Source organism: Micropterus dolomieu, linkage group LG06, assembly GCF_021292245.1.
Source record: "Micropterus dolomieu isolate WLL.071019.BEF.003 ecotype Adirondacks linkage group LG06, ASM2129224v1, whole genome shotgun sequence".
Lineage (NCBI taxonomy): Eukaryota > Metazoa > Chordata > Actinopteri > Centrarchiformes > Centrarchidae > Micropterus > Micropterus dolomieu.
In genome coordinates, this window is record NC_060155.1 from 1116324 (window position 1) to 1142554 (window position 26231).

Sequence of the window (26231 nt, forward strand, 5' to 3'; positions counted from 1 at the left end):
CTTACTACCCCACCAGAGCACTGCGCTCCCAGAATGCAGGGTTACTTGTGGTTCCTAGAGTCTCCAAAAGTAGACTAGGAGCCAGAGCGTTCAGCTATCAAGCTCCTCTCCTGTGGAACCAGGTTCCAGTTTGGGTTCAGGAGGCAGACACCATCTCCACATTTAAGAGTAGGCTTAAGACTTTCCTCTTTGATAAAGCTTATAGTTAGGGCTACTACTTATGCTGCTATAGGCCTAGACTGCCGGGGGATTTCCCATGATGCACTGAGCTCCTCTCTCCTCTACTTTCTCTCCCTCTGTATGCAACCTCATCCCATTATTGCATGTTACTAACACAACTTCTCTCCTTTCCGGTAGTCTTGTGCTTTCTCGTCCCTCTCCTCTCTCCTCCTATCACTTCCTGCAGGTTTTCTGGCTCTGGAGCTGTGGAGTCTGGATCTGTGGCTGCAGGTCACCTGCTGCCCCCGTGTTCCTGCTCGACACTTATTATTACTAGTCCTATTGTTATTATTATTGTCATTAACATTACGATTTTTATTATTAATATTACTATAAATATCTGTACCCATTATTCATTCATTTTGTATCAACATTACCTTTATTATCTGTACTTCTGCGCATATATTGTGTAGGCTGCTCCCCCCTACCCCTCCATCCCTCTCTCCCTCTCTCTCTGGCATGTAGATGTGTTCAGGGTGGGACTCGTTGGATTTGCAGTGCTGCCATCAGTGCTCCGGGATACTTTCGCTTCACATGTTCATTCGTGGACAGCAGTTGTGCTGTTCTGGACGAATCGCCCCAGTCCTACAGATTGCTCCAGTTTATGTTGCTAAGCTGTTAAGGGGAACATATACAGCTGAACTGAAGGCTGTTTACAGGCTTTTCAGGACCCGACTCTGCTTCTGAGCGGCTAGTAGTTCTTAACTAAGAACTGCGCATGTGCAGTTCCCAACAAAGATCCTATAGAGGTGAGATGATCTCTCCATAGCTAAAACAGAGCATTCAACACAGGGTGAAAAGAGGAGCTGCAGCACTGTACAGTATGACAAAAAAAGATGGTGTTTTTTGAAAATTTAATTCTGCCTAATAACTAGTAGATTTTAACAGTTAAATTCAGTAAAGTATATTAATCTAATATTTAATTAATCCAATTGACTCTCTAATATTTAGGGGATGTTAACAGGGAAAAATACTGGAAGAACTGTAAGTTTATTGTGTAAATACACACATTGGAGAGCTATTTTCTATATAGATACAATAGAACACACTGTAATGCAATATTTTCAATATGAATGTACAGTAGTATGTTTCATGATGATTCAGCTGTCACTGGATCTAGCAACCTTACCAAACAAGATAAAAAAACAAACAAAATCCTACTCAGAAGTATAATGAGGAGCTAATGTTGAGTCCACCTCTAGTGTTTACTGACATGAGTTTGGGGTCATCACACACAACGAGCCCCATCTGTTTCCTAATTAGCTAATCAGCATAATGTTAAGGCAAACGTGGCATCCTGCTGCAGGCTTGTGTGCTGTTATTATAATAACATTTAAATAAGGATCACAGAATGAAATAAACTTAAGCTCATTCTATTTAATTCATGAAATCAGGTTACAGTCATAACTTTATGAGTAGATGTATCCGGACTCATTGTACAAAATGCTGTTTCTCAAACAATGTGAAAGTTAACTTTAGTTTTTCACACAATGTTTGTTTGTTATACTGGAAAGTTCCTTTGATACGACTATCTCATGTGAAGTAGACTGTAAATGTAAATGCATTTACATTTACATTCTAGCAGGAAGGAGAACAATGTTTGAGTACAACAACAAAATAAAGACCGAAAAGGCCTGCCCATGTATATCATTAACATATGCATAATTAAAGAAACAATAATAGAAATTTAGTTTCAATCATGACGTTTCAGCCTTATTTAAACATGGTAGAAGGGTAAGGAAAATCTCATTAGTGGACAAGATTCAGGTCTGAGATTCAGGTAAATATCTAATGGAAGAAAATGAAGTCTTACTGTAGGGTGGTCATCTCAGTCAATGATGGCTGTGTGGCTTTCAGGTAGCTGGCCCGGCGTGCCTGGATTTTGGGAGAGGGTTTGGGACTTCCGTCAGAGTCTCCGCTGTCGTCCTCAGCCATGGCTTTGACATAGCTGCCGCTCCTCATCCTCCGACAGGGGATATCGTCCTCCTTCCCCAGAGGTGAGAAGCTGCTCCACTCATCCTGAGGTACCTGATGACCGGGCGGAGAGGACAGAGAAACACTGTCAAGAGGATCCACTCCACTGCTGTCTGAGTCCAAGCCACCAAACTGGCTTACTAACCTGTCCTGATGGTGCATGGAACTTACAAAAACAGAGCTAACATGCAGTACAACAACAATCTCAATCACTCTTTTACACACATGCATTCATACACAACTCTCACACCGCTGCCGTACAGTCTGTTGGCTAATTAGCATGGAGCAGTATGTGTATGGGTCTGCCTTGGTCGGTCTGAGATTTCTCTCTGGCTAATTCATACATCTGCTTTCAAGGAGTCACCGAACTGTCCATATATGAACACATGAGTGTGTAATGTGTGTATATATTTGTCTGCAGTGACCTGACCCAAGGGTCTGTTTGTTAATTGAGAAAGCCGAGGTAAGACACGTTTTACTGCACCAACTGCACGAAGATAAACTGAACAAAATGTACATGTTAAGTTAAAGATATAGCAGCAGAGTTTTAATGGGGGGTTTACAGAAAAAAAAAAGGAGACAAACAGATCAAATAGGATGTTTTTCAGATGGGCCCTAAAGTTTCAGTTCATAGAAATCACAAAAACACTTTTTTCCCCCTCCAGTGGTATCTAATATTGGCTAATAACTGTATAAGAATATCATATGTTAAGTCTCTGATATGTTACAGTGACTATAATGTGTGTTACCGTATACAATGCTTTAGAAGTCCCAATAAGAATATTCAAGGATTAAGCTATTATACAAACTTAATAATCAAAAGAAGTACTTTGAAATAAAAACTGATTTATTCAAAAGGTTTCATTGTGGACTAAATGTAGTAAATTTACCCCCTCTACATTTGTACAATTTATGAAGTAAATCTTTCCAACACTTTGCTACTACAGTAGAACTAGTGATTGCAGTCTGTCTCACAGTGGACATGTTGACTCATAAAAGGTGAACAAATAACAGTAATGAGGCTCTGCTCGCTTTCGATGTGACACCATGACATCATGTGTCAAGCCATGACAGAAAGCCAGCAGGCACAATATCAGGACCCTGGAACTGACACACTTGTATTGGAATACAGCCATTACGAATGCTATTACACTGTTACAAATATCAGACAAGACAAGGGTCTGTATAATAATCTTTAATACATTTCATACTTTAAGACTAGCTTAACACATTTTTGAGTAAGTAAATTATATCTATTCCCTTACACCAGTGATTGATTCCGGTCCCAGCCTATTGTGTTCACTGCAAAAGTAGTTCTTTGCCTTTTTCTAGAGGAAATAGAGAAATGCTGTCTTCTACACAACCCCAAAAATCTGTGATGTTGTCTTTTACTCCATGCCCTGTACAGTACAAGGCAACTATAAGCCTTCATGCCAACGGTGTAGACAGATTTGTTGCTTAAAACTGAGACAGACGACGTGACTGGTATTCTTCACACCATCCAGAAGCCTATACATGGGCTTTGGTACATGTGATCCCTTTTATCTGGCGGGCGACTGCTGGGTCTGCACATGGCTTCTGAACTGAAACATTTTTTTTAATTAGCCACACCTTTTTAGTGTGTTTGTGCTAGCTGGAATGAGTCCCGTGCGTGTGATCGACTAGAGGCCAGAGTGTGAGAATTTGACAGACAATAACAGAGACAGCAGGAGAATTGCACCGCTACTGTGACTAATCATATATGAATCACAGAGGGAAAGAGGCTGAACAGATCTGCTGGCCTCAATGTCTCTCTCTCACTCTCAGTATGTGTGTGTGACGTCAAAGAGACACAAATGAGTAGTTTGGCTATAAAAAGAGAATGTGGGAGAGGACCAGCTGCAGTAGCATCAGCAGCGCCTCTCACCCACGCACAAGCCTCACTTCCACTGCTGCTCAATACTCATTCTACTGAAATGGCTCAGTAAGAGTGGAAACTGCTTTCTATGGTTTACACTGTCATTAGTGCAGATGCATTATGAGGTTTAACAATCCAACCAATTTTAAGAAATGTCACTGTGCATGTACCATTCACATTATGTTTACAGTATGTCCAGAGCATTTACTGTGTATTTTATATTACAGCCTGTAAATTGTTTCCTTGGCAACACTTGGCTGTTTTGATGGCTTGAGGCAGAAGCATTAGAAATAACAGGTGTAACAGTGCATCCAGCATCCGTGCTGTTGAGATGCTGGAGAAAAGAATTTGAAGATTGAACATGTAAAGCCAAGGGGAATGGGGGCAGCTTTACTGTCTTTTCTTGACGCAACTCGTAAAGCAGCTATGAAGCTGATGTTAGCCATAATCAAAAAAGACCAGGGAAATGTACTTTTTCCCTCAATTGCCCTTTCAATGCTTAGCTTTTGAATTTGTATTCTGTGCCTATGTTTTAGACTTGTCTTTCTGCTTCATCTTTAAAAACAATGCCCATACTCTTTGAAAGTACTTCACTGCTGTTTACTAAAATTCACTTCACTAGCTGAAAATTTAAACATTTAAATATTTACACATTTTATACATGTAATACACTAACTATGTGGATGGAGTAGATTTTACTATAGATTTACACATACTATTTAAAAGCTTAATAGTCACTGAATAAATACCTAAAAATACTAAGTAAATTGTATTCCAGGTGTGTGTTTACGTTTGAATCCACGGATGCGCTTTTGGACAAGACAAGATTACCCGCCATTTTAGTGATAATGGACCACAGCAGGGCAACTGTATCTGTTTCTGTTTAAGACAGAGGTGCTGCATGACCGGGTTTTTTGGGGGTGAAAGTTTTGTTAAAATTTGCTAATAAGTCTCCTATTTGTTTGAAATACAAATGTTATTTTATTATGTTTTTGTTAAACATGTCTGCTTAGAAAATAGTGTTTTTTGGTAATTGTCATTCTTGAGGTGGTTTATTGTTGAAACCAGGAGTGAAGTGCCTGTTTCATTTGATAAGAACGCTGATGAAGAAGAAACTAACCAGCTAAAGAGTTATCCTGTGAAAGACTTAATTTCATGAAAACAATGATTACATTTAGAAAGACTAACAACATAGAGTTCTGAAAGTAACCACTGCAAGTCAGTAAGTACTCCACCTTTTGTAAGCATCGAGTTCAAACAACAAACAGCTGTGTAAATTCACAAGCTATAATCAGTGGCGGCTCCTGCCAAATTTCTCAGGGAGGGCAATTGTTGCGATGATGGCTAAGGTGACCAGTTCAATGGTCTTAGTCTGCTATAAGACAAGGATTGTTCCTTAGGCGACATACTGTACAGTATTTGTGAACAGCTACATCCTGAAGTTCAGTGCCAATGTCTACAATGAATGAACAGTCCACAGTTAAGATCAACAGATCTTTAGACCATTGGATGTAAAGGCAACTACTTTAGCAATAATGGGGAAAAAAATGACTCTCATAATCATCTGATTTAGCTGTGACAAACCTTTTATTTAGGAACAATAAATTCAGAATAAAGCGCAGTGGCACTGGGCTGATGATGTGCAATGAATAAAATTATTTACAGTTAATCTTGCGTTGCAGCTAAGGGACCCATCTCAAGTAAGAGGCTACAATTATGTAATAATGTCACATATGCTGTATATGAAGGTGGATCAAACATAGCTAATCTTAAATGTTTAATGGGGTACAGAGGAGCACAGTATTTATTTTCATTCTTTAATTTACAAACATTACACAAGACTAATAAGGTAAGCAGAGAGTAGTAAAAAATCCACTTCTTATCCTGTAGTTACACAGTATTATTAGGGGTGTGGGCTGTATTAAAGTATCCACTGTTCTCCTGTACTCTATAATCACACAGTAACAACGAGCTATGTGTTGTTCTCCCATTCTCACTCTGTATTTACACATAAACATCAAGGCATGAAAGGGGAAATATAAAAGGTATATTCTATTATTTTTGGTTTATTTTCTGTGTTGCTTTCCCACTTCTTCTTTTTACCCTCCTCTGACAAGATCCCAGTGGTGGCCACATCATGCTACCTCCTCTTTCTTCTGTGGTATCTGGCAATAAAAGAAAAAAACAACACATCAAATAATTGTTAATGGTTAAGTGCAGCTAAATTTAAATTGACTCCACCACCAGCACACATAAAACATGGCTTAATAACAATCACATTTAACATAAGCATAAAATTCAGCTTAATAATAACTATCAAGATTATTATTATTAGCTTAGCCTATGGCATTTTACGGAGCATAAATTAGCCTAGTGGCTAGCGGACTTTTCCACTCCTCATAGCTTAACAAATTACATGTATTATTTATACTGTGTCTTACTCACCGCTGGTAAAGTCACTGCATCTCCCGACAACACGGTTGAATTTTCAGCCTGAACGTACATTTTCTACAGCAGCTGGTCGTAGTGAGAGCAACAAGCTGGAGGACCGCCGAGTCGTTTTCAGGTGGCAGAAGCGTAGCTCTGCTACTGGGCACATGACGTAAACACGTAAGTGCGAGCCCTCTCGGAACCCATAGAGATTGCATTGCAGCGGCCGCAGCCCGAACAAAACTGCCTTTACATGAAAGTCTATGAGAGAGATCTGGGCGATTTCCAACCAGACTCCCCGGAACACGACTTGACGCTGATTGGACAGCGATATTCAGAGACAAAATGTCTGTCAAAAACAGTCACAGCTAACTAAGACTGTGACTGGTAGAAAGTGTGAGAAAAATCTCCTGCCTTTTTACCGGTTTGGCGGTGCGTCGCCCGGTCGCCCTAATGAACAAACCGCCCCTGGCTATAATATATTAATATTGTGAATCAAATCAATGTCTGGAGCATGAAATGGTACTCTGAGGACTGTCTCTATACCACTACGCTATTGGATCACACAACGTTTTGAAGTATTGTTGATGGTAAAGTGCATTTGCCTTAAAAAATTAAGCTTTTCAGCTGTCGTTTGGGCAATTTGAGTTACAGCTTGAGAAGCTGAACATGAAAATATAAAGCACAGGTCTTCACCACAATTAAAGGAGAAAGAGAATGCAAGCTGAAGAACTGGAGGTGCAAAGAGGAAGACAGCCAAATATTACTACTAGAGTCCACTCAAACCTGGCTGCCATTTTGCAGCCATTTTTATCAAATGAAACAGGCACTTCATTCCTGGTTTCAATAGTAAACCACCACAAGAATGACAATTACCAACAAAAAAGCACTATTTTCTAAGCAGACACATTTAACAAATACATAAATCACAAATTATTTGTTTTGTATTTCAAACAAATAGGAGATTTATTAGCAAATTTTAGCAAAACTTTCTTTTGTTGGAAGAGGAGTCCCATAGGAACCCATTTATTTTTAAATGCATAAAAATATTAATATAAAATCAACCATTACAGATATCAGCAACACAGGTAATAGCACCCATCTCATGAAGAAGATGTACAATTTGAAGTTGAAACCAAGTTTGTAGGACAAACGGTACAGCAGAAGATAAATGGCAAAAAACGCGGAATAAATTAGCATCATTAAGTTCCTACAACAAACAGCTGTGTAAAGTTTAAAGCTATAATGTACTAACATTACCATCTGAGGAATTTGTGGTCACCATATTTAGTTTGTTGTCATTAAGTTCAAACACCATAGGCTACAGGTGTTTAATGTTGAAACTAATTAACACTAGTGCCAGCTGCAGGATTTGAACCCACGATGTGTTGTTGATACAAAAAGTGTATTTGCTTAATAAAAAAAGACTTTTTAGTTAGTGCTTGAGTAGCTGAGCATAAAAATATACCTCTTGTGTCCAAACTCCAAACAGGGAGGAAGATACAGCAAGTTAAAGAATTAGTGACAGGGGGAGAACTCAGCCTGCAGCTACAACAGGGAGTGAATGGGAGACGACTGAGACTTTCCAATCAATTAAGGATCAGAGATAAAAAACTAAATGTCCACTGAGCAGGATTTTGACATTTTGAGGGAGAAAAGGCATGTGGCTACATTTTGGTGCCTTTTTTGTGCTTATAGAGATAAATATACGTGACTAGCAGCAGTTTACAAAAAATTCCTGGTCTGCAAAATCCTTCTGTCTCCACTCTAACTGATCACATGACACACTGGTAAAGTCTGCTAAAAGCTGTAAAACCCTTCACTTTGGAAGGGCATCGCTCCTAAACTAAACATTTTTTTAGCAAACACCAAATATAACTTTGAAAGATCAACATCTTTTCTGCAACTTACAGCTGAAATTGCACATATGCCGGAGCACTAAGCTCTTAAATGTGGAAGAGTGAAGTCCCTGCTCCCATAGGAACCCATTCATTTTAAAATGCATAAAAGTATTAATATAAAATCAACCATTACTGATAACAGCAACAACCCATCTCATGAAGATGTACAATTTTAAGTTGGAACCAAGTTTGTAGGACAAACGGTACAGGACTAGTTAGATGCCCAAAAATGGTGGAATAAATAATAATAATAATAACTACAAACAAAATGCGGGAAAATGCAAAAGAGCTTAATTCAAATACTTGAAGAAGCTGAAATGTAATGTTACATTAATAACTTCCCCAGTGAAACAGGCAGCATGAGCTTAGCTAACACCAGATGAATTATTCTAAATGTTAACCTGACTCCTGCGATGGACTGGCCATCTGTCCAGGGTGTCCCCGCCATTTGCCCGATGTAAGATGGGATTTGCTCCCCCCGCGACCCTGTACGCAGGATAATCGGTTGACGATGGATGGATGAATGGATGGTTAACCTGACTGACCTGAAATTGTAACAAATATCAGGTTAGCATGTAACCAGCAATACTGGAGGCTGCATTTTCTCTTAGGACTCAAACCACATTTCTAGGACCTCATCTTCTGTGACACTGTCACCACCATAGCTAGCTAGCTAACTTTTTTTATTTTATTTATTAACTTTATTATTATTATTATTCTAATCACTATTGTTATCCAAATCTTTATTATTTTTTTTCTTCTTCCGTACGTTTTTTGGCACGTTTCAGCTCCTCTCTACTTTGTGCTACAAAAACCATTCAACTATCATAATATTCTGCTTTTTAAGGACATTAAGGCTTGTATATAACTTTTATACTTTTTAAACTATTAAGCTTTTTGTGCAATTTTTTGTACTTTGTAAATGAATGTAGAAATCTTCAACTCCTCATAAAATGTCTTCAACTTTCAAATGCTACTACTTCTGCATACTTTCAGCTACATTCATCATTTCAACTGAAAAATGTTGACAAATCTTTAAGCTATTAATGTTGTATTCAATTTTTTGATATCTTCTACAGTTTTTTCACAGTCCCTGTTTTAGTGTTACAAAGATTTCAAGCCGTTTCTGAGTTTATAATGGAAGCAGATGGGATGGAATGGTGGAAGTCAGAGCATGTGACATCATCGTCAGAGTGGAGCCAGCTTGCAAACTCATCTTAAAAATTCATTTTTAAATCGCTGGCCTGGCCACAATTTTAACACTTCAAGCATCATTTTATACTAGAAATGTAGGTATTTTTGTTGTGGTTCCTCACATGTGCTTATTAAATCCCTCAGACTTATAGATTTGTCTCTGTGTCCTTCCTAAGGACAAGAGTGACAGGAACTTACAATATAAACTCCCATCAAAATTTTTTGACCAGAGCAGAACGTACCAGTTTTTCAACTCACCAAAGTGGTCCCTTTTTTCAACTTTATCCACACAAAAAATATATCCTGTTGTTCAGAAATGCCTTCTGCCGCTCCCGGTCAAGTCATTTCGTCGATATGACCTATAGTTTATTCTCTGAGGTGGTTTGTTTGAGACAAAGTCTCAGAGAGAGTTTCCAATCTGTCTATATAAGATAGCTGGTTGCCCAGGTGATGTTAATGAGCAGAGAGAGATCAAAGGGAGACACACACGCACACACACATTCTCTCTCAATTCAATTCAAATTAGCTTTATTGGCATGAATGTAATAACAACATTGACAAAGCATCATATATACACAACATAAGAACAATCAGCCCCATACATTTCATTAAACTTATTTTATTAAACATTCTCTCTCTCTCTCTCACACTCACACACACAGACACACACTGCATCCAGAGTACTGCATCTGCTACTACAACCACTACTACTGCACTAATTACTACTACCTGGTACTACAACTAACACACAGACACACACACACACACACACACATACATACATACATACATACAATTCAATTCAAATTAGATTTATTGGCATGAATGTGTAACAACAATATTGCCAAAGATTGCCATACACACTGCTCTCTTCATTGGGAACAATTGGGTCTGTGTATCTCACAGTCTTATAGTCCACCTGTCTCTCTGTCTCACAGTCCATCTCACAGTCTTATTGTTCACCTGTCTTTCTGTCTCACAGTCTTATAGTCCACCTGTCTCTCTGTCTCACACTCCCTCTCACAGTCACATAGTCCACCTATGTCTCTGTCTCACAGTCTGTCTCACAGTCTTATAGTCCACCACTCTCTCTGTCTCACAGTCCATCTCACAGTCTCACAGTCTTATACTCCACCTGTGTCTCTGTCTCACAGTCAGTCTCACAGTCTTATAGTCCACCTCTCTCTCTGTCTCACAGTCTGTCTCACAGTCTTATAGTCTACCTGTCTCTCTGTCTCACAGTCCCTCTCACAGTCATATAGTCCACCTGTGTCTCTGTCTCAGTCCGTCTCACAGTCTTATAGTCCACATGTCTCTCTGTCTCACACTCCCTCTCACAGTCACATAGTCCACCTATGTCTCTGTCTCACAGTCTGTCTCACAGTCTTATAGTCCACCACTCTATCTGTCTCACAGTCCATCTCAGTCTCACAGTCTTATAGTCCACCTGTGTCTCTGTCTCACAGTCAGTCTCACAGTCTTATAGTCCACCTCTCTCTCTGTCTCACAGTCTGTCTCACAGTCTTATAGTCCACCTGTCTATCTGTCTCACAGTCCATCTCACAGTCTCACAGTCTTATAGTCCACCTGTGTCTCTGTCTCAGTCAGTCTCACAGTCTTATAGTCCACCTCTCTCTCTGTCTCACAGTCTGTCTCACAGTCTTATAGTCCACCTGTCTATCTGTCTCACAGTCCCTCTCACAGTCTCACAGTCTTATAGTCCACCTGTGTCTCTGTCTCACAGTCCGTCTCACAGTCTTATAGTCCACCTGTCTCTCTGTCTCACACTCCCTCTCACAGTCACATAGTCCACCTATGTCTCTGTCTTACAGTCCGTCTCACAGTCTTATTGTCCACCTGTGTCTCTGTCTCACAGTCAATCTCACAGTCTTATTGTCCACCTGTGTCTCTGTCTCACAGTCATGACCTGTTCGGTAGGAGCAGGGGAAGCAGAGTTGTGCTTCAGGTTAAAACTCAATGAGAGCAGCTGTCTAAACCAGCTTTTGCCATCACCATGGCAGCCTTAGAATGTAGGCACACAGCTGATTGAGATGATGTAATCAGGTCAGTTTGATTGACAGACACAAAAAACACACACAGACAAACACTTACACACACAACACACACACAAACACACACAAATTACAAAATAAAAGCCTTATTATGGTAATCTTAGTCAGGTTGAGAAAGGATTCTCAATAGCTCTCAGGATCCAATTTCTTCCAAATTAAAGCCCCAGACTGTTAATGTATCTTAACAGGGAATTCAGGATGAGGTTGATTTTCCAAGATGACTAGGTGACAAGATATCAACAGCAAAGTAGGGATGGACCTAACACACAGGACCTTTCACTGCAGGATGTGACACCCAGCTGCTACTACTAGTACTACAACTACTACTTATACCTTGAGCTGTGATTCAGCTATGTAATACCATCTTCCAGTTTTTTCTTTTGTCAAACTCATTTCGACTTGTAGTTTGACTGTGTAACAACGTTCAGCTTTTTAACAAAGTATTTAAACTCTGATCAGCTTTCATGTTCTTAAGCAGTTCAATGCAGTCCAATTGAGCTTCAACACTTTTCAGGTATTTGAATTAAGCTTTTTTTGCAATTTCTGCGATGTTTTCAATTGTTTGTGCATTTCAGCTTCTTTAAGCATTTCAATTAAGCTCTTTTCATTTTTTGCAATGTTTAGCAAGTTTTTTTTATACATTTCAGCTTCTTCAGGTATTTGAATTAAACTCTTTTGCATTTTCTGCAATCTTTTGTATATGTTTGTAAATGTTGGCTAGGCTGGTGTGTAACATTATACAGTAAAGGACTGTGTTGTATTTTAACACAGCTGACCACTTCATTTAGCATGTAAAAAGTTCTAAAGTTGTAAATAGTGTGGTGATTTAAATGAGATATTAGTTTAATGTTATATGTATATTTTACCAATCACTCTTGTCTGCAAAATGCCTGTTTAAATAAACGTGTAAAATATTCATGTTTTGTGGTATTGTTACCAATACCAATTTGAACAGGAAATAGTTACAGCTTCAAGTTATGATTCCATTGTGTTGTAACTTAAAAATGCAACCTGAAGTTCAACCTATTCACAGTATGAAGTTTTCGCTGTTCTCTCTTCTTTTTGCTTCTTTTTACGAGTATATTTAATGTAATTTATTCTTTTATCTTGTCAGGTAAGAGTACATTCACCTGTAACTTGCTATTTCAAAGTATGTCTTTCAACAGGAAGCAGGACAGAACAACAGTGACTTGTGTTATCACATCAGGCCCAGATTTTGCTGTAGGATGGGTTAGTGAAGTGTAAACTGAGAGAACGTAGATGGAGTGATTTGACTATGGATGCAACATAATGAGTTGAAAGCTTTGCATGCATGTTAAAATACTGCTGTTATTTTTACCATTTCTTCACTGTGTAATGTAATTTAAAATTGTGGCAAAATGTACTGGATCCTTGTTTTAATATCAGAAACTGTCTGTTCATTTACAGAGTGACCTTACTGTTTGGACGGGGCAGGAGACTGGACAGTTTAGGTCTAAGAAGGAGGACAGATTGACGAGAGATTGAGAGGAACTTTTTGAAGATTGCCTGGCAAACCATTTTCTTGATATAAATATAAAAAATATATGTTATTGTGACATAATCTAAAGTTACTATTAAAGTAATAGAGGAAGGCATACAAAGGGATGGAGATATTCCACTCTGTGATGGCAAACTAAATATATATTTTTCAATGATTCAAATAAAGTAATATGCTATTGGGTTACGAAACCATAGGGTTTACTGGCACTGTAAAGATGCTACAATCTGTGGAGTGGCAACCAACTTACGGCATGTTGTACAAATGTTTTACTAATGCCAGGTCACCGGAGTGATGCCAATCAACACATCCTCAAGATCCTGGTCGTCCATGGTGTCCATGATGGAGACGATCCAGTGGATGTGTCCATCCTCCTTGAACGCAAGGAAATGTTGCCAGGATGCCGCAGTGCTGCTAAAGCTTGTACGCTACTTATGGGACCGATTTATGCCCTCAACTCTGCATACCCCCAAACACTGCCCTACACTTTTAAGGTGTTGCAGAAACTTTTCCTAGAACTGGATGGGATTAAGCTGTCCCCTGAAGTTGCTATTTTAAGTTTTAGTGATGGTACGTCTCAACTCACTTCTCCATCTTGCAAATGATTGAAAAAGATACTGTCACCTGCATTATATATATATATATATATTTCTGCTCTAGTCCGTGAATGTCTTGTTCCAGTAGCCCATTTGTCATCAGGTTGCCCTGGTTCCCTAGCACCTGACGCGGACCTTGTTGACCCAGGCGACATCCAAGCCAGTATGGCTCTTGTATTTGCGGTTTCACTCATGCCTAAGGTAGGCTGGTAGCATTAAGAACCTTGCCTAAGGGTCCACTTGGATACCCCCTTCCTGACGGGGAATTAAACCCACAATCACCTGTACCAAAGTCAGTGGCATTTACCACTGAGCTATCCAGGAGAAGAAGAAGAAGGAACATGAGAAGCTTGAGAAATACCAAGGGCTGAAAGAGGAGCTAGAAAAGATGTGGAAAGTAAGAGCAACAGTGGTGCCAGTGGTAATCGGAGCACTGGGGGCTGTGACCCCCAAACTGGGAGAGTGGCTACAGCAGACTCCAGGTAAAACATCAGAGGTCTCTGTCCAGAAGAGTGCAGTCCTAGGAACAGCTAAGATACTGCGCAGAACCCTCAAACTCCCAGGCCTCTGGTAGAGGACCCGAGCTTGAGGATGACACATGCCAGGAGGATACATACTCAAGTGCATGGATGATGTCTGTGTCACAAAAAACATCACAGTCCGCGCTAACCAGAAACCATGGATGACGACAGAGGTCCAAGTCCTGCTCAAAGCCCGGAACTCTGCCTTCAAATCTGGGGATGTCACTGCTCTCAGGTCTGCGAGAGCCTATCTGAACAAAGCAATCAGATTGGCAAAGAGGGCACATGGACAAAAAATCCAGGGTCACTTTAACGACCACAGAGACACCAGGAAACTGTGGCAGGGAATCCAGGCTGTCACAGACTATAGGACTGCTCCCCAGTCCTGTGACGACAGCATGGACAATCTCAACGATTACTTTGGTAGGTTTGAATCACAGAATACCACACCAGCGAGGAAAACCACCCCACAGGAAGGAGACCAGGTGCTCACATTGGATCTAGCAGATGTCCGAGTGCTGAGGAAAATCGACCCACGGAAAGCTGCTGGTCCAGACATGATACCGGGCTGCCTGCTTAGGGAGTGTGCAGTCCAACTGTCTCATGACCTCACGGACATATTCAACATCTGCCTGAGTCAAGCTGCTGTGCCTTCATGCTACAAAACCTCAGCCATCATCCCTGTTCCAAAAAAAAACACCATCACTAGTCTGAATGATCTCCGGCCCGTAGCACTCACTTCCATAAAAATGAAGTGCTTTGAGAGACTAGTAAAGGACCACATCTCATCTGCCCTCCCCCCTTCACTGGACCCATTTCAGTTTGCCTACCGCCCAAACCGCTCTACTGGGGATGCCATATCCACTACACTTTAGCCTGGAACACCTGGAGAACAAGAACTCTCTTGTGCAGATGCTGTTTGTTGATTTCAGCTCGGCATTCAACACCATAATCCCTCAGCATCTGGTCAACAAGCTGGGCTCAGATGCACTGGGCATAAGTTCTCCACTGCGTAACTGGATACTGGATTTTCTCACAAACAGGCCTCAGTTTGTGTGAGTAGGCAACAACACATCCACCATCATCTCACTGAGCACTGGCTCCCAGCAGGGATGTGTTCTCAGCCCTCTTCTCTTCACACTGATGACTCATGACTGTTGTGCAAAGTTCAGCACCAATCACATCATTAAGTACGCGGACAACCGGACAGTAATGGGTCTTATCCAGGATGGAGATGAGAGGGCATATAGGAAGGAGGTGAGACTTTTTGCAGACTGGTGCAGGACAAACAACTTAGCCCTGAATGTCGAGGAGATGGTGGTTGACTTCAGGAGAAATCAGCCCGTGCACGCCCTGATCCACATCAATGGGACTGCTGTGGAGATCGTAAAACACACAAAGTTCCTGGGGGTTCACTTGGCTGACAACCTGTCCTGGGACCTGCACACCTCCTCCCTCATCAAAAAGGCACACCAGCGTCTGCACTTCGGTTCGGCGGTTGAAGAGGGCCCACCTCCATCCTGACCACCTTCTACAGGGGCACCATTTCTCTCTGGTTTGGGAACTGTAAAGCTGCAGAGAGAAAGGCGCTGAGCAGAGTGGTGAGGATAGCTGAGCGGACTATTGGGACAACTCTGTCGACCATTCAGGAGCTGGCCCAGAAAAGATGCCTGTCAAAAGCAAAGGGCATCATCAAAGACCCCACTCACCCTGGCCACAGACTGTCTGAGAACAAAGACTGCAAGTTTCAAAAACAGCTTCTTCCTTTTTTTTTTTTTTCTTTTTTTTTATTATTATTATTATTATTTTTTTTTTATTAATTAATTTAATTAAAAAATAATAATAATAATAAAAAAAGATTTAAAATTAAAAACAGCTTCTTCCCCACTGCTGTCAGACTATTGAACACTAAAACCCACTAAAACAGACCAATCACTGTGAAATACTATTCATCTACATAATTATCTGTTTTGACTGAACCTTACTCTCAACTGCACTATTTTAAATATGGATATTTATACTGTATATATCTAGATATTTCTATTTTTCCAGTTTTTAGACGTCGTATATTTATATTTATCACTCTACATGCTCTGCACACCCATATAAGCATTTATTTTTTAGCTAATATCTCGATTTTCTATGGTGTTTTCAATTGTTTCTGTGCTATATTTTTAAGCTGTGCACATAATTTCATACTACAGTGTACTGTGGAATGACAATAAAGAAATCTTATATATATATATCTCGTGAGTAAGGTTTTATTTATTGGTTTTGTTGGTTTTTTTAAAAGCACCATGTCAAAAATGTAATGGCAAGGTAATATTGACAATCTTTGCAATAATTACTGACATTGGGTAGAGGTGGGTGGAGTGGTACTGATGGGGATTTGACCAAGCAGTTGAGAGGAATTCGTTGTCAATGTTAATGCTCTGTTAAAACTTCACCTTTTGTTATTTTTGTCATGTGATATGCTCTGCTATGTATGATACTTTCTGAGGTCAAAGAAACACTTTGAAATATACTATAATAGGATTGTATAATTTCAGTGATATTCAGTTATAATTATTATTATTTTGATAATTTCATGTTGGTGAATGGCGATTGGATTGTTTTACAGAATGACACTTGAATGAGCATTCAGTCATATTATTTTTCTTTCAATACAGCCAAAATGACTATTCTATATCATCTATATATGTCCTGGAGATGTGAATTTTAATTGGGTGATTAAAAAACAGTTTAATTGTATTGTGTATTTTAGTTGGGTGATTTGTGATAAAAGCATTAAATGCTTAGCGAAAATGTAACATTTCTGAAAATAAAATGAGCAAGATTTATATGATTATAGTGAGTAATATAACACCATGCAAGTAGGTAATTTAAATTGTCAGTAAGGAAAAAATATAATAAATTCTACTTATTACAAATATACAAAATGTATTTAATATTTTGGTGATGTTCCTGTATTTGAAAAATATTCATTGACTTTACTAAATTTGTTTAAATAAATGTAACTTACAATAAAGTAACATTTACTTAGTATATTCACAGATGTTTAGTTTAGTGGTAAGTAAATTTTACTTGATACTGGCAAGTGCTTCGTACTTGAAATTAGAACTTATTAGTAAATTTTACAAATTGCTAATTGTTAAGAGGATTTTATCAAGTAAGTCCTACAAGTTATTTTTTTTCAGTGTATGTGTGGCAGAAAACACTGCACATCACCCTGAACACACCAGATGTTAGAGGGCAATATAGGGCAATCTTGGAAGAAAACCTGTTGGACTGGGGCAGAGGTTCACCTTCCAGCAGGACAATGACCCTAAACATACAGCCAGAACTACAATGGAATGGTTTAGAAAGCCTATGCATGTGTTAGAATGACCCAGTCCAGACCTGAATCCACTGAGAATCTGTGGCAGGACTTGAAAATTGCTGTTCACAGACACTCTCAATTCAATCTGACTGAGCTTCCACAAAGCATTGACTCGGGGGCTGAATACTTTGCACGCCATACTTTTCAGATTTTTATTTGTAAAAAATTTGAAAACCATGTATCATTTTCCTTCCACTTCACAATTATGCACCACTTTGTGTTGGTCTATCATATGAAATCCCAATAAAATACATTTACGTTTATGGTTGTAACATGAAAAAATGTGGAAAAGTTCAAGGGGTATGAATACTTTTGCATGCCACTGTATACTATGCTCTTTGAAACATCACGACCAAAGTCCCCAAAATAAATTAAAAACTTAAAAACTGTTGACCAGGCATGTGAATAAAATGAAGGCTTTAGGACCATGCGGACGCAGCTGATTATACCATCACAACCCTCATTTCAACTTGAAAAACTGTTGATCAGTGTCCAGACTTGAGGAAACACATGAAGCACATGAAAACCTTGTGAGGGCAATAACAGAGCACCACTGTTTGGGGGCAGAGTTTTGGGCGATACGTTTTGTTAATTTCCGGGTGGGTAAAATAGGGTGAAGTAATGTGTGCATTTACGCACGAGGCACAGCAGCATAAATGTCCCGACACGCTGATCAGTCAGAATATAACGTTAATTAATGTTCTGTGTTCTTCTACATGCTTTAAATCATAACAAACAAGGCTGAAAAACTTCAGCTGATGGAGGGGATCATGTCTGCTGCTGTGGCTGTAGCTGAGCTAATTCCACTTGTCAGCTGTTCACACTACTTCAGCAAACTCCTCAGCATGTAAAATGTATTCTTTTAGAGGAGAGATGGCATGTTGGTAGAGCTTAGAGTGTACTACAATCTTCCTACCGATTGAAACGGGATAAATAAAAAAATAATTTTATTTAGTGATGGGCAACGAAACACAGAATTAAACGAACGGGGGTTAACTGTTTATTACTAGGCTGCAGTCTCTGCCTGTTGTCTGTGTGTGTCAGCTCCTACACACACTCACACATACAGGCGCGCACACATACACACATACTGTGGCCAGCAGAAATCACGTCTGCGGTGGAGATGGTGAAGTGACGTGAAGGTAACGTTAGCTCTAAACTACTCGAGTTCATGACAGAGGCGCTCCTTACTGTAAGTACGTGCAATAAAACCATTCCAAGTGAAAAGACAATTTTTTATCAATAACGTTACATATGTTGCAAACAAGCATAAACATGTAGAAAGCGTCATTTTTAATCTGCTCTGTCCACAGTCTCTTATCCTCTGTGTTTTATATAAGCACAGCTAACATTAGCTTGGCAATTAGCCAAATGTACAAACCAGCTAAATTGAAAGCTGCCCGTTTGTCACGAAGCTTAAAATTTGGCACATTGTTTCCTGCAGGGAATCACAGCAGAGAGAGAGGAGAGGAGGAGGACCGGAGGAAGGACTGGTGCCATATTGCAATAGAGCTGTCTTCTGAAACAGTGAAGAACATCCGAACCATCGATGGTTTGATTCTCGTTGGCTAAACAAAATTTTCCGATATGATTCCGATAATGAAAATATACCCAATTTACTATATACAACTAACTTCCTTACCAATTAATTTTAATTCCCTCACACTCAGGCAATTGTTTCATACAAAATAATCAGTTTACACAGAGAACATGGTCTTCTTTAGTATTCACTAGGTTTATCACATGAGCAGGAAACAGCAAAGGAAACTATGCCACAATGTGCATGCTGGGCCGGAATATCGCTGAATCAAGAGGACTGTGGGAATAAGTTTGTCGTAGTTCAAAATGAGTAGGAGTGGGACTGGGAACACTCAGGGAGACAAACACTCAGGGTTCTTGCACCATTTTAAAAGCAGAATTTAATACTTTTTAAGACCTTTTAAGATCTCAACAAATATAAATTTAAGACCTCAAATCTTGAAACAGTTTCTTTGATAGAAAAGAGACGTGCGTTTGATCTCTTAATGAACGACACAATGCCACATTTGGCATTTTTATTTTCACCAGAGGTACATGACTTTGCATATTTCAAATCGGGGAACATAGAGGCTGTTTACAACTGGCATTAAAATGTATTTTGGTTGATCAGATTGTGATCGGGTATCACTTGACCACATGAAAGTACAGGTGTAAATGCACCCGAGACGTATTGAGGACAGATTGTGATCCAATCAGCCAAAACAACCTCTGGAGGTGGTCAGGGACACCATGACCACATGGATGCAAATGTGTTGTCTGTCCACATACAACTACTTGGGCAGAAATATTTGCCAGTTGCAGTTCTGCAAATAAAATACAACAGTCTGAGCCTAAACAGTGTATCAGTGTTGTGCATAAACGTGCTCAAACAGTGCCGATTATTGATTATGCTCAGGTTTTTGGTGAACTGATCGTGTCTGTGAACGTGAACTAGGGCGGGGCAATAAAACAATAATGATAATTGTCGTGATACAATCTTCCTCAATAACAATATAACAAATGTTCAATAAATATTTGATTTAGAATAGAATTGAATATTTGAATTGTGTTGTGGACAAGGGACTGAAAAAGATTTTACTTTATTTTTCTCATGGATATTTGTTGTTTTGAATGTTCTACCTTTGATACCAGGCTGCTTTTTGGCATCAAGTATTTGTCATGTTCTGACCATAAAGAAAAGTTTAAAAGCACAATTAACCATCTGGCTTCTTTAACTTGCATTCAGGAGCAAAAATCACCCTCTAAAGTTAAAATAAAAAAAAAAAGATTAAATAATTAGGACGTGAAGGAGGCCACAGTCGTTTGAGCAAGACAGAACGATAGGATCTTCCTCCAACCACTTTAACTTGCGTCTCCCAATCATGCAGCCACAACTGACGATAATATGACAGGCAACCAGACGTCAACGTCTGCAGCTAACGTAAACGTAACGTGTCAATTAAAAAAAATCATACAAATACACGCTAATTAGGCGTTTTAGTTGACTGTGCGTGACAATTTTCTCACCAGCCTTAAACGCACCATCAGCAAATTTAATACCCACAGCAAATTTACAGTAAATTTAAGACAATTCAAGACCTTAATTTCCCCGATTTCAATTTAAGACCTTTTAAGACTTTTAAAAGGGGCCGCGGGAACCCTGACACTTACCTGGAAGCACCTGCTTCCCCCTTCCTGAATGTCCTGCTAGAAATAGCTTTGACAAGCTTACTAATACAAGCGGTATGCAGCTTTTACAGCTCGACTGGCCTCCTGGTTCTGACCGACAACATTCTGTCTGACTGAAGATCTGAAATAGTTTCAGACACTAGACTGGACCACCAACTTAACTTTTTACGTTCTGCTTCAGTCTCCTTTTTGTCAGCGTTTTTTTATTTTGTTGGTTTGGTTACTACACCTGCTAAATTTCGTCACATTACGGTGGTAGCTAGCTAGCTAAATGCTAAAAACACTCGAAGCACAACTTTCGAAGCTCCTAACACAAGCGGCTTTCACGCAGCCTTGTTTTCCGGAGCGCTATTTGCACACATGGCTGTGGGTTATGCTGCAAACGTTTGTTATGATATTATATATACACACGGTATCATCACGAAAATGTGGAAGAGGATTAGGGCCACGTGAACTTTTCTGAGTCAGAATTTTAGTTGAAAGAAAGAATTCTGAGATTAACATTAGCTCATATCGGACAATATTATCGTCCGGCCGATAAATCGGCCAGAGGTGTTTTAATAAAACCTTGATTGTGCGCATATGTGTGGGTCGGTGGGTGAGGACCCTACAAAACTTTGTGCCTCTTTGGGGCCTCTGACTTCTTAATCCGGGCCTGTGTGCATGTTTCAAGTTAATATTTTGTTTCAAGTATATATTTTGAATAAATGACTGCACCAAGGAGAGGGACATCAAAATTAATTGTTTAAATACTTTTTGTTTCACAAGAAAGAAATCCTTCAGCTTTACACAGTCAAGCAAAAGAATATTGAATTGCCTGAATACATTAATATATTGATCAAATACATTATTATTACTATTATTATTACTGCTATTATAATTACACCTACCACACGTGTACACACAATCATGGCCGTAAATGTCATCTCACAGTAGGGGGGGAACAATAAACATAAAATTTCACAAGAGCAATTTTTGAGGGGGACACAAATAATACAGCCAAAATTATACTTGTAGGCCTATAGGATATGTGTACACAGAGAGAAGTCTTACTACTATTTTTCTGGCCAACAACACAAAGCAATAGGCCTAGTTGTTATTATATCCTATCCATATTATCCTAAATAACTTCAACCTCCAGGCTACATAGTAATTTAGGTTTCTTCTGGGATAGAGGAGGTCTCCTACACACACACACACATATATATATATATATATATATATATATACATATTAGTTATTCAACGGAAGCAAGCCAACTACTCTGCAACTTAACATCATAATGCGCAAAACTCAACACAACGGTTGATCTATGGTATCAGCCCAATATCGGTTCACATACAGGGTTATCGCTGTTGTAAGAGATGCACATATTACAGTTGCACTGATTCCAGTTACTGATTTTGTAAACGGTCTGACCTGCGAATTCTAATTTTGGCCAATTCCAATTTTATGTCTTTCTAAGATCTATAACTGACATACACAATCATTTTTGTAACTATTTATTGGAAAAATCTAGGATCCCCATCAGCACCAGTATAAATGTTAGCTATTCTCACTGGTCTCAATTGTATGGTCATAATGAAACACTGATTTTTACTTAATTTTTACTGTAAAGAGCTGAAAATAAATTACACACCATTTTAATTCAACTTCAGTCCTGCTTATCCTGCGTACAGGGTCGTGGGGGGGCTGGAGCCAATCCCAGCTAACATCGGGCGCAAGGCGGGATACACCCTGGAAAGCGAAAGCCACACATAGACGAACAACCACTCACGCCTAAGGACAATTTAGGGTAACTAATCAACCTAGCCTGCATGTTTTTGGATGGTGGGAGGAAGCCGGACCTCCCGGAGAGAACCCACGCAGACACGGGGAGAACATGCAAACGCCACACAGAAGGGCCCACAACCTTCTTGCTGTGAGGCGACAGTGCTAACCACCACACCACCGTAGTACAACAGCTGTGTTCACTGTGTCTTTACCTGCTCCCTGCTTTACAATATACATAGCACCGACTCAGCATCATCTGTCTTAAAGAATAATCAGTTCATCCAGAAGAATTCATCTTTAATAAAAGTATTTTTTGACAACAGGTCCCTTTGTATGTATTTCATTATAGATCATTAGTTTGTTTGATTGTTGGTTGTGTTTAGGTGTAATTTTGGTATGAATTACCATAAATAAGCTCTATTAAAAAAAACAATCTGGACCTTACTAATTTCTAAACCCTGCTTACAGCCCTGGTCACACAGTAATATTTATTTAAAGTTCATTCGGGTACCGGACCAAGTAAGATTACTATACCCAAGGGTACTGAATTGAGCAACTGTCTGTTTTATCCTTCCTTTAAAAGTCTTTATAGACTGGCTTTAACAGTAGAGATCACAGATCAGAAATGCCCACATGGGATGTTTTGGAAGGCACTGACAAACAACCCATTTTGTCATTTAGGTATGATGCCTTGTTATTTAATGAACGAAATAGTTCCAGCATATGACTTGGTGAGATTTAATAGGACAACATTCCATGGCTTTGGTTGTCACTACTTGTTTTTACTTCCTGCTTTCTTACAGTGCAGACGCTTTGCTGCTTGCTCTTGCCTCTGCTCTGCTTGCATTCTTTTGCTTAAACTCTCTATTTTTTTTTTCTCCTGCAAGAGATCAGCAGCTCTTGGATACTTTTACTTTCACTGGGACTGTCAGATAAAGTAGGCTCTTGCCATACTTTAAAAACTTTTATGATCTTAGTGCTACGCGAGTGCGGCCTTTCAGTAGCACTAGCCTGTACTGCAGTGACTGGAGTTATAGCTAATGCTAATTAGCAACAAGATGCCCCCCTTCTCCACGGACGACTTCTACAAACTTCTACAAAAAATTACTGTGCTGGAAACTAAGATCCACAGGTTAGAAGTGAATGTGGAGGTGAATGGATTATGTGGGATTGACAACACTTTACTGTGGACCCAAAACAGTGGAAAAGAGCATGCTAACACACGGCTAATTAGCACCAACAAGACTACCAAGAAGCAGGAGGCCTGCGTACTGGGTAATAAATCTGAAAGTGGGAGTCCTCCCTGGAACGCTGTTGGTGCAAAGCCTAAGAGTAAATCATTTCCTTGGGAAATGGGAGGACGAGTGACAGGCAGAACCCAGCGCCCTGAGATTTGTGATGCGACTGGCTGGCCTGCATTATCATCCAGGCAGAGCGCCTCTTCAACCCCTGTTCTTAGTGGGACACAGCTGTGGACAGCTGCGAAAGGGAGAGTTAGCAACAAACCTCCCCAACAACCGAGTGTGCAACAGCAGAACAGATTTTCACCACTATTGCAGGACCATGGATCTCCGTCTGATGACCTGGATAACATCTCTTCTCAGTCAGCTCTCTGAATGCTGAGGTGTTTATTAGTGGCCCTATACCGCCTATCCGAAGAAGAGCTGAGAGATTCAGCAGACTGATGGCATTGAACACTTGGCTCTCAATGGCATGTACTGTGCATTCAGTGCATTTCATCGAAAACTTTTACTTTCTGTGGGACCGCAGACATCTTTTTAAGGCAGATGGACTTCGCCTTAACAAGTCAGGAGTAAAATTGTTCAGCTCCAACCTGTTTTAGTTTCTGCGTCACTCATCTGTTCCCTCTGCCAAGGACAAGAGACAAGAGGAATCTAAACAAGAAGAAGACATAACACAACACGGCAGAAACCTTGAAGGAGAGCCACCTCAGCCCCCGCCGGAAGACAGCTCTGATCACGGGAGACATCTGAGCCAAGAGGAAGAGCCTCCACCTCCCTCACTGAAAACCAACAGTGAGGATTCACCATCTCTACCCCCCCAATCCCCATCTAGGTCACCCTTATCTCCAGACACCCTTTCTCCCCTCTCCTCCCTGTTGGACTTAACTGATCACATGGAAGACCAGGTTAGAGCTGGGACCAAATCCCTCCCATTTTCTCTACCATAAACTTCCCTCACCGTCCAGTCACACGTGTCACAAATACAGCGCCCAACACGTCCTCCCGCTCCGCAATGGCGAAAAAGCCCAGTAAGCTCTGTCTGATATGTGCTGGGTCCAGGCTACAAGGATAATATCACTCATGACTCTTCCCAGGACAAGCCGGGGCCCGGTGTGCTGGTAGTCTTCTCCATCCCTGTCTTGACAGGTAACAGAAAAAGCATGGTGAATGTGTTAAGAAACAGGAAGCACTCAACATATCCTGCAAATTTAGTATTAATTCCTCGTCAGCCGCAGCCTGTCGAAAAAAGCGGATCAGATAATGTTTTTAACACACTAAAATTAGCTTTGTTAAACATTAGGTCTTTGGCAGGAAAAACATTTTAAATCAATGATTTTATAATCACTCACAATCTTAATTTCATGTTTTTAACTGAAACTTGGTTGGACCAAGATAACAGTGAAGCTGTCTTTATTGAGTCTACCCCTCCCAACTTCAGTTTTATGAGTGAAGCTAGAGTGCATAAGAGAGGAGGTGGAGCTGCCATTTTGTTTAATGACTCCCTCCAATACAAAAAGATGACTTATGGGAATTTTGCTTCTTTTGAATATGTGGCTCTTCAGCTGAATTCCTCTTCTCGAGCTATTTTTCTAAATATCTACAGGCCCCCTAAATACTGTGCAAACTTTTTTGATGACTTTGGTGAACTGCTGTCTATTATCTGTATTGACTTTGACTGTGTGGTTATTGTTGGTGATTTTAACATCCATGTTGACAAACCCCAGGACAGAAGGACTAAAGAACTGTGTTGTGTTCTTGATAATTATGGACTGACCCAACATGTGACAGAGCCCAACACACAATAAGGGGCACATTTCCAAGGTTGTGGTGACTGATGTTGCTCTCTCTGATCATTCCTGTGTTTTCTTTGAGAGCGCTATCTGCGTGCACAAAAATGTACAAACACAGGTAATCACAAAACAGCATATCACTGAAAACACTAGTGAAAAATTTATTGAGGCTTTCTCCTCGACAGCCGCACTCTCATGGGTCTCAGTCAATGAGCTTGTAGATAATTTCAGTTCTAAAAATACGAATGTTATTGATGCCATTGCACCAGCCAAGGTGAAGGTGGTCTCTGGTAAGAGAAGATCTCCATGGAGAAATGCCACGCTGGTTAGAACACAAAAAAAGAGAGTGTCGAAAAGCTGAACGCAGGTGGCGGAAAACAAATCCCCAGGTTCATTATGACATCTATAAAGAGAGACTTCGCATTTATAATTTAGAACTGAGAAATGCAAGGCGGTCCTTCTTCTCTGACATCATCACCAAAAACACTAATAATGCACGTGCCTTGTTTGCTACT

The 26231-nt window shown here is 39.9% G+C and overlaps 1 protein-coding gene across 1 annotated transcript in view; it reads right to left on the minus strand.

Moving 5' to 3' along the window:
- LOC123972395 (disks large-associated protein 1-like) overlaps positions 1-26231 on the minus strand; it is a 174341-nt gene that overhangs the window by 64094 nt on the left and 84016 nt on the right. The window contains exon 5 of the mRNA XM_046051880.1: positions 2032-2247. Coding sequence (XP_045907836.1) covers positions 2032-2247 — 216 coding nt within the window. The remainder of the gene's footprint in view (positions 1-2031; positions 2248-26231) is intronic.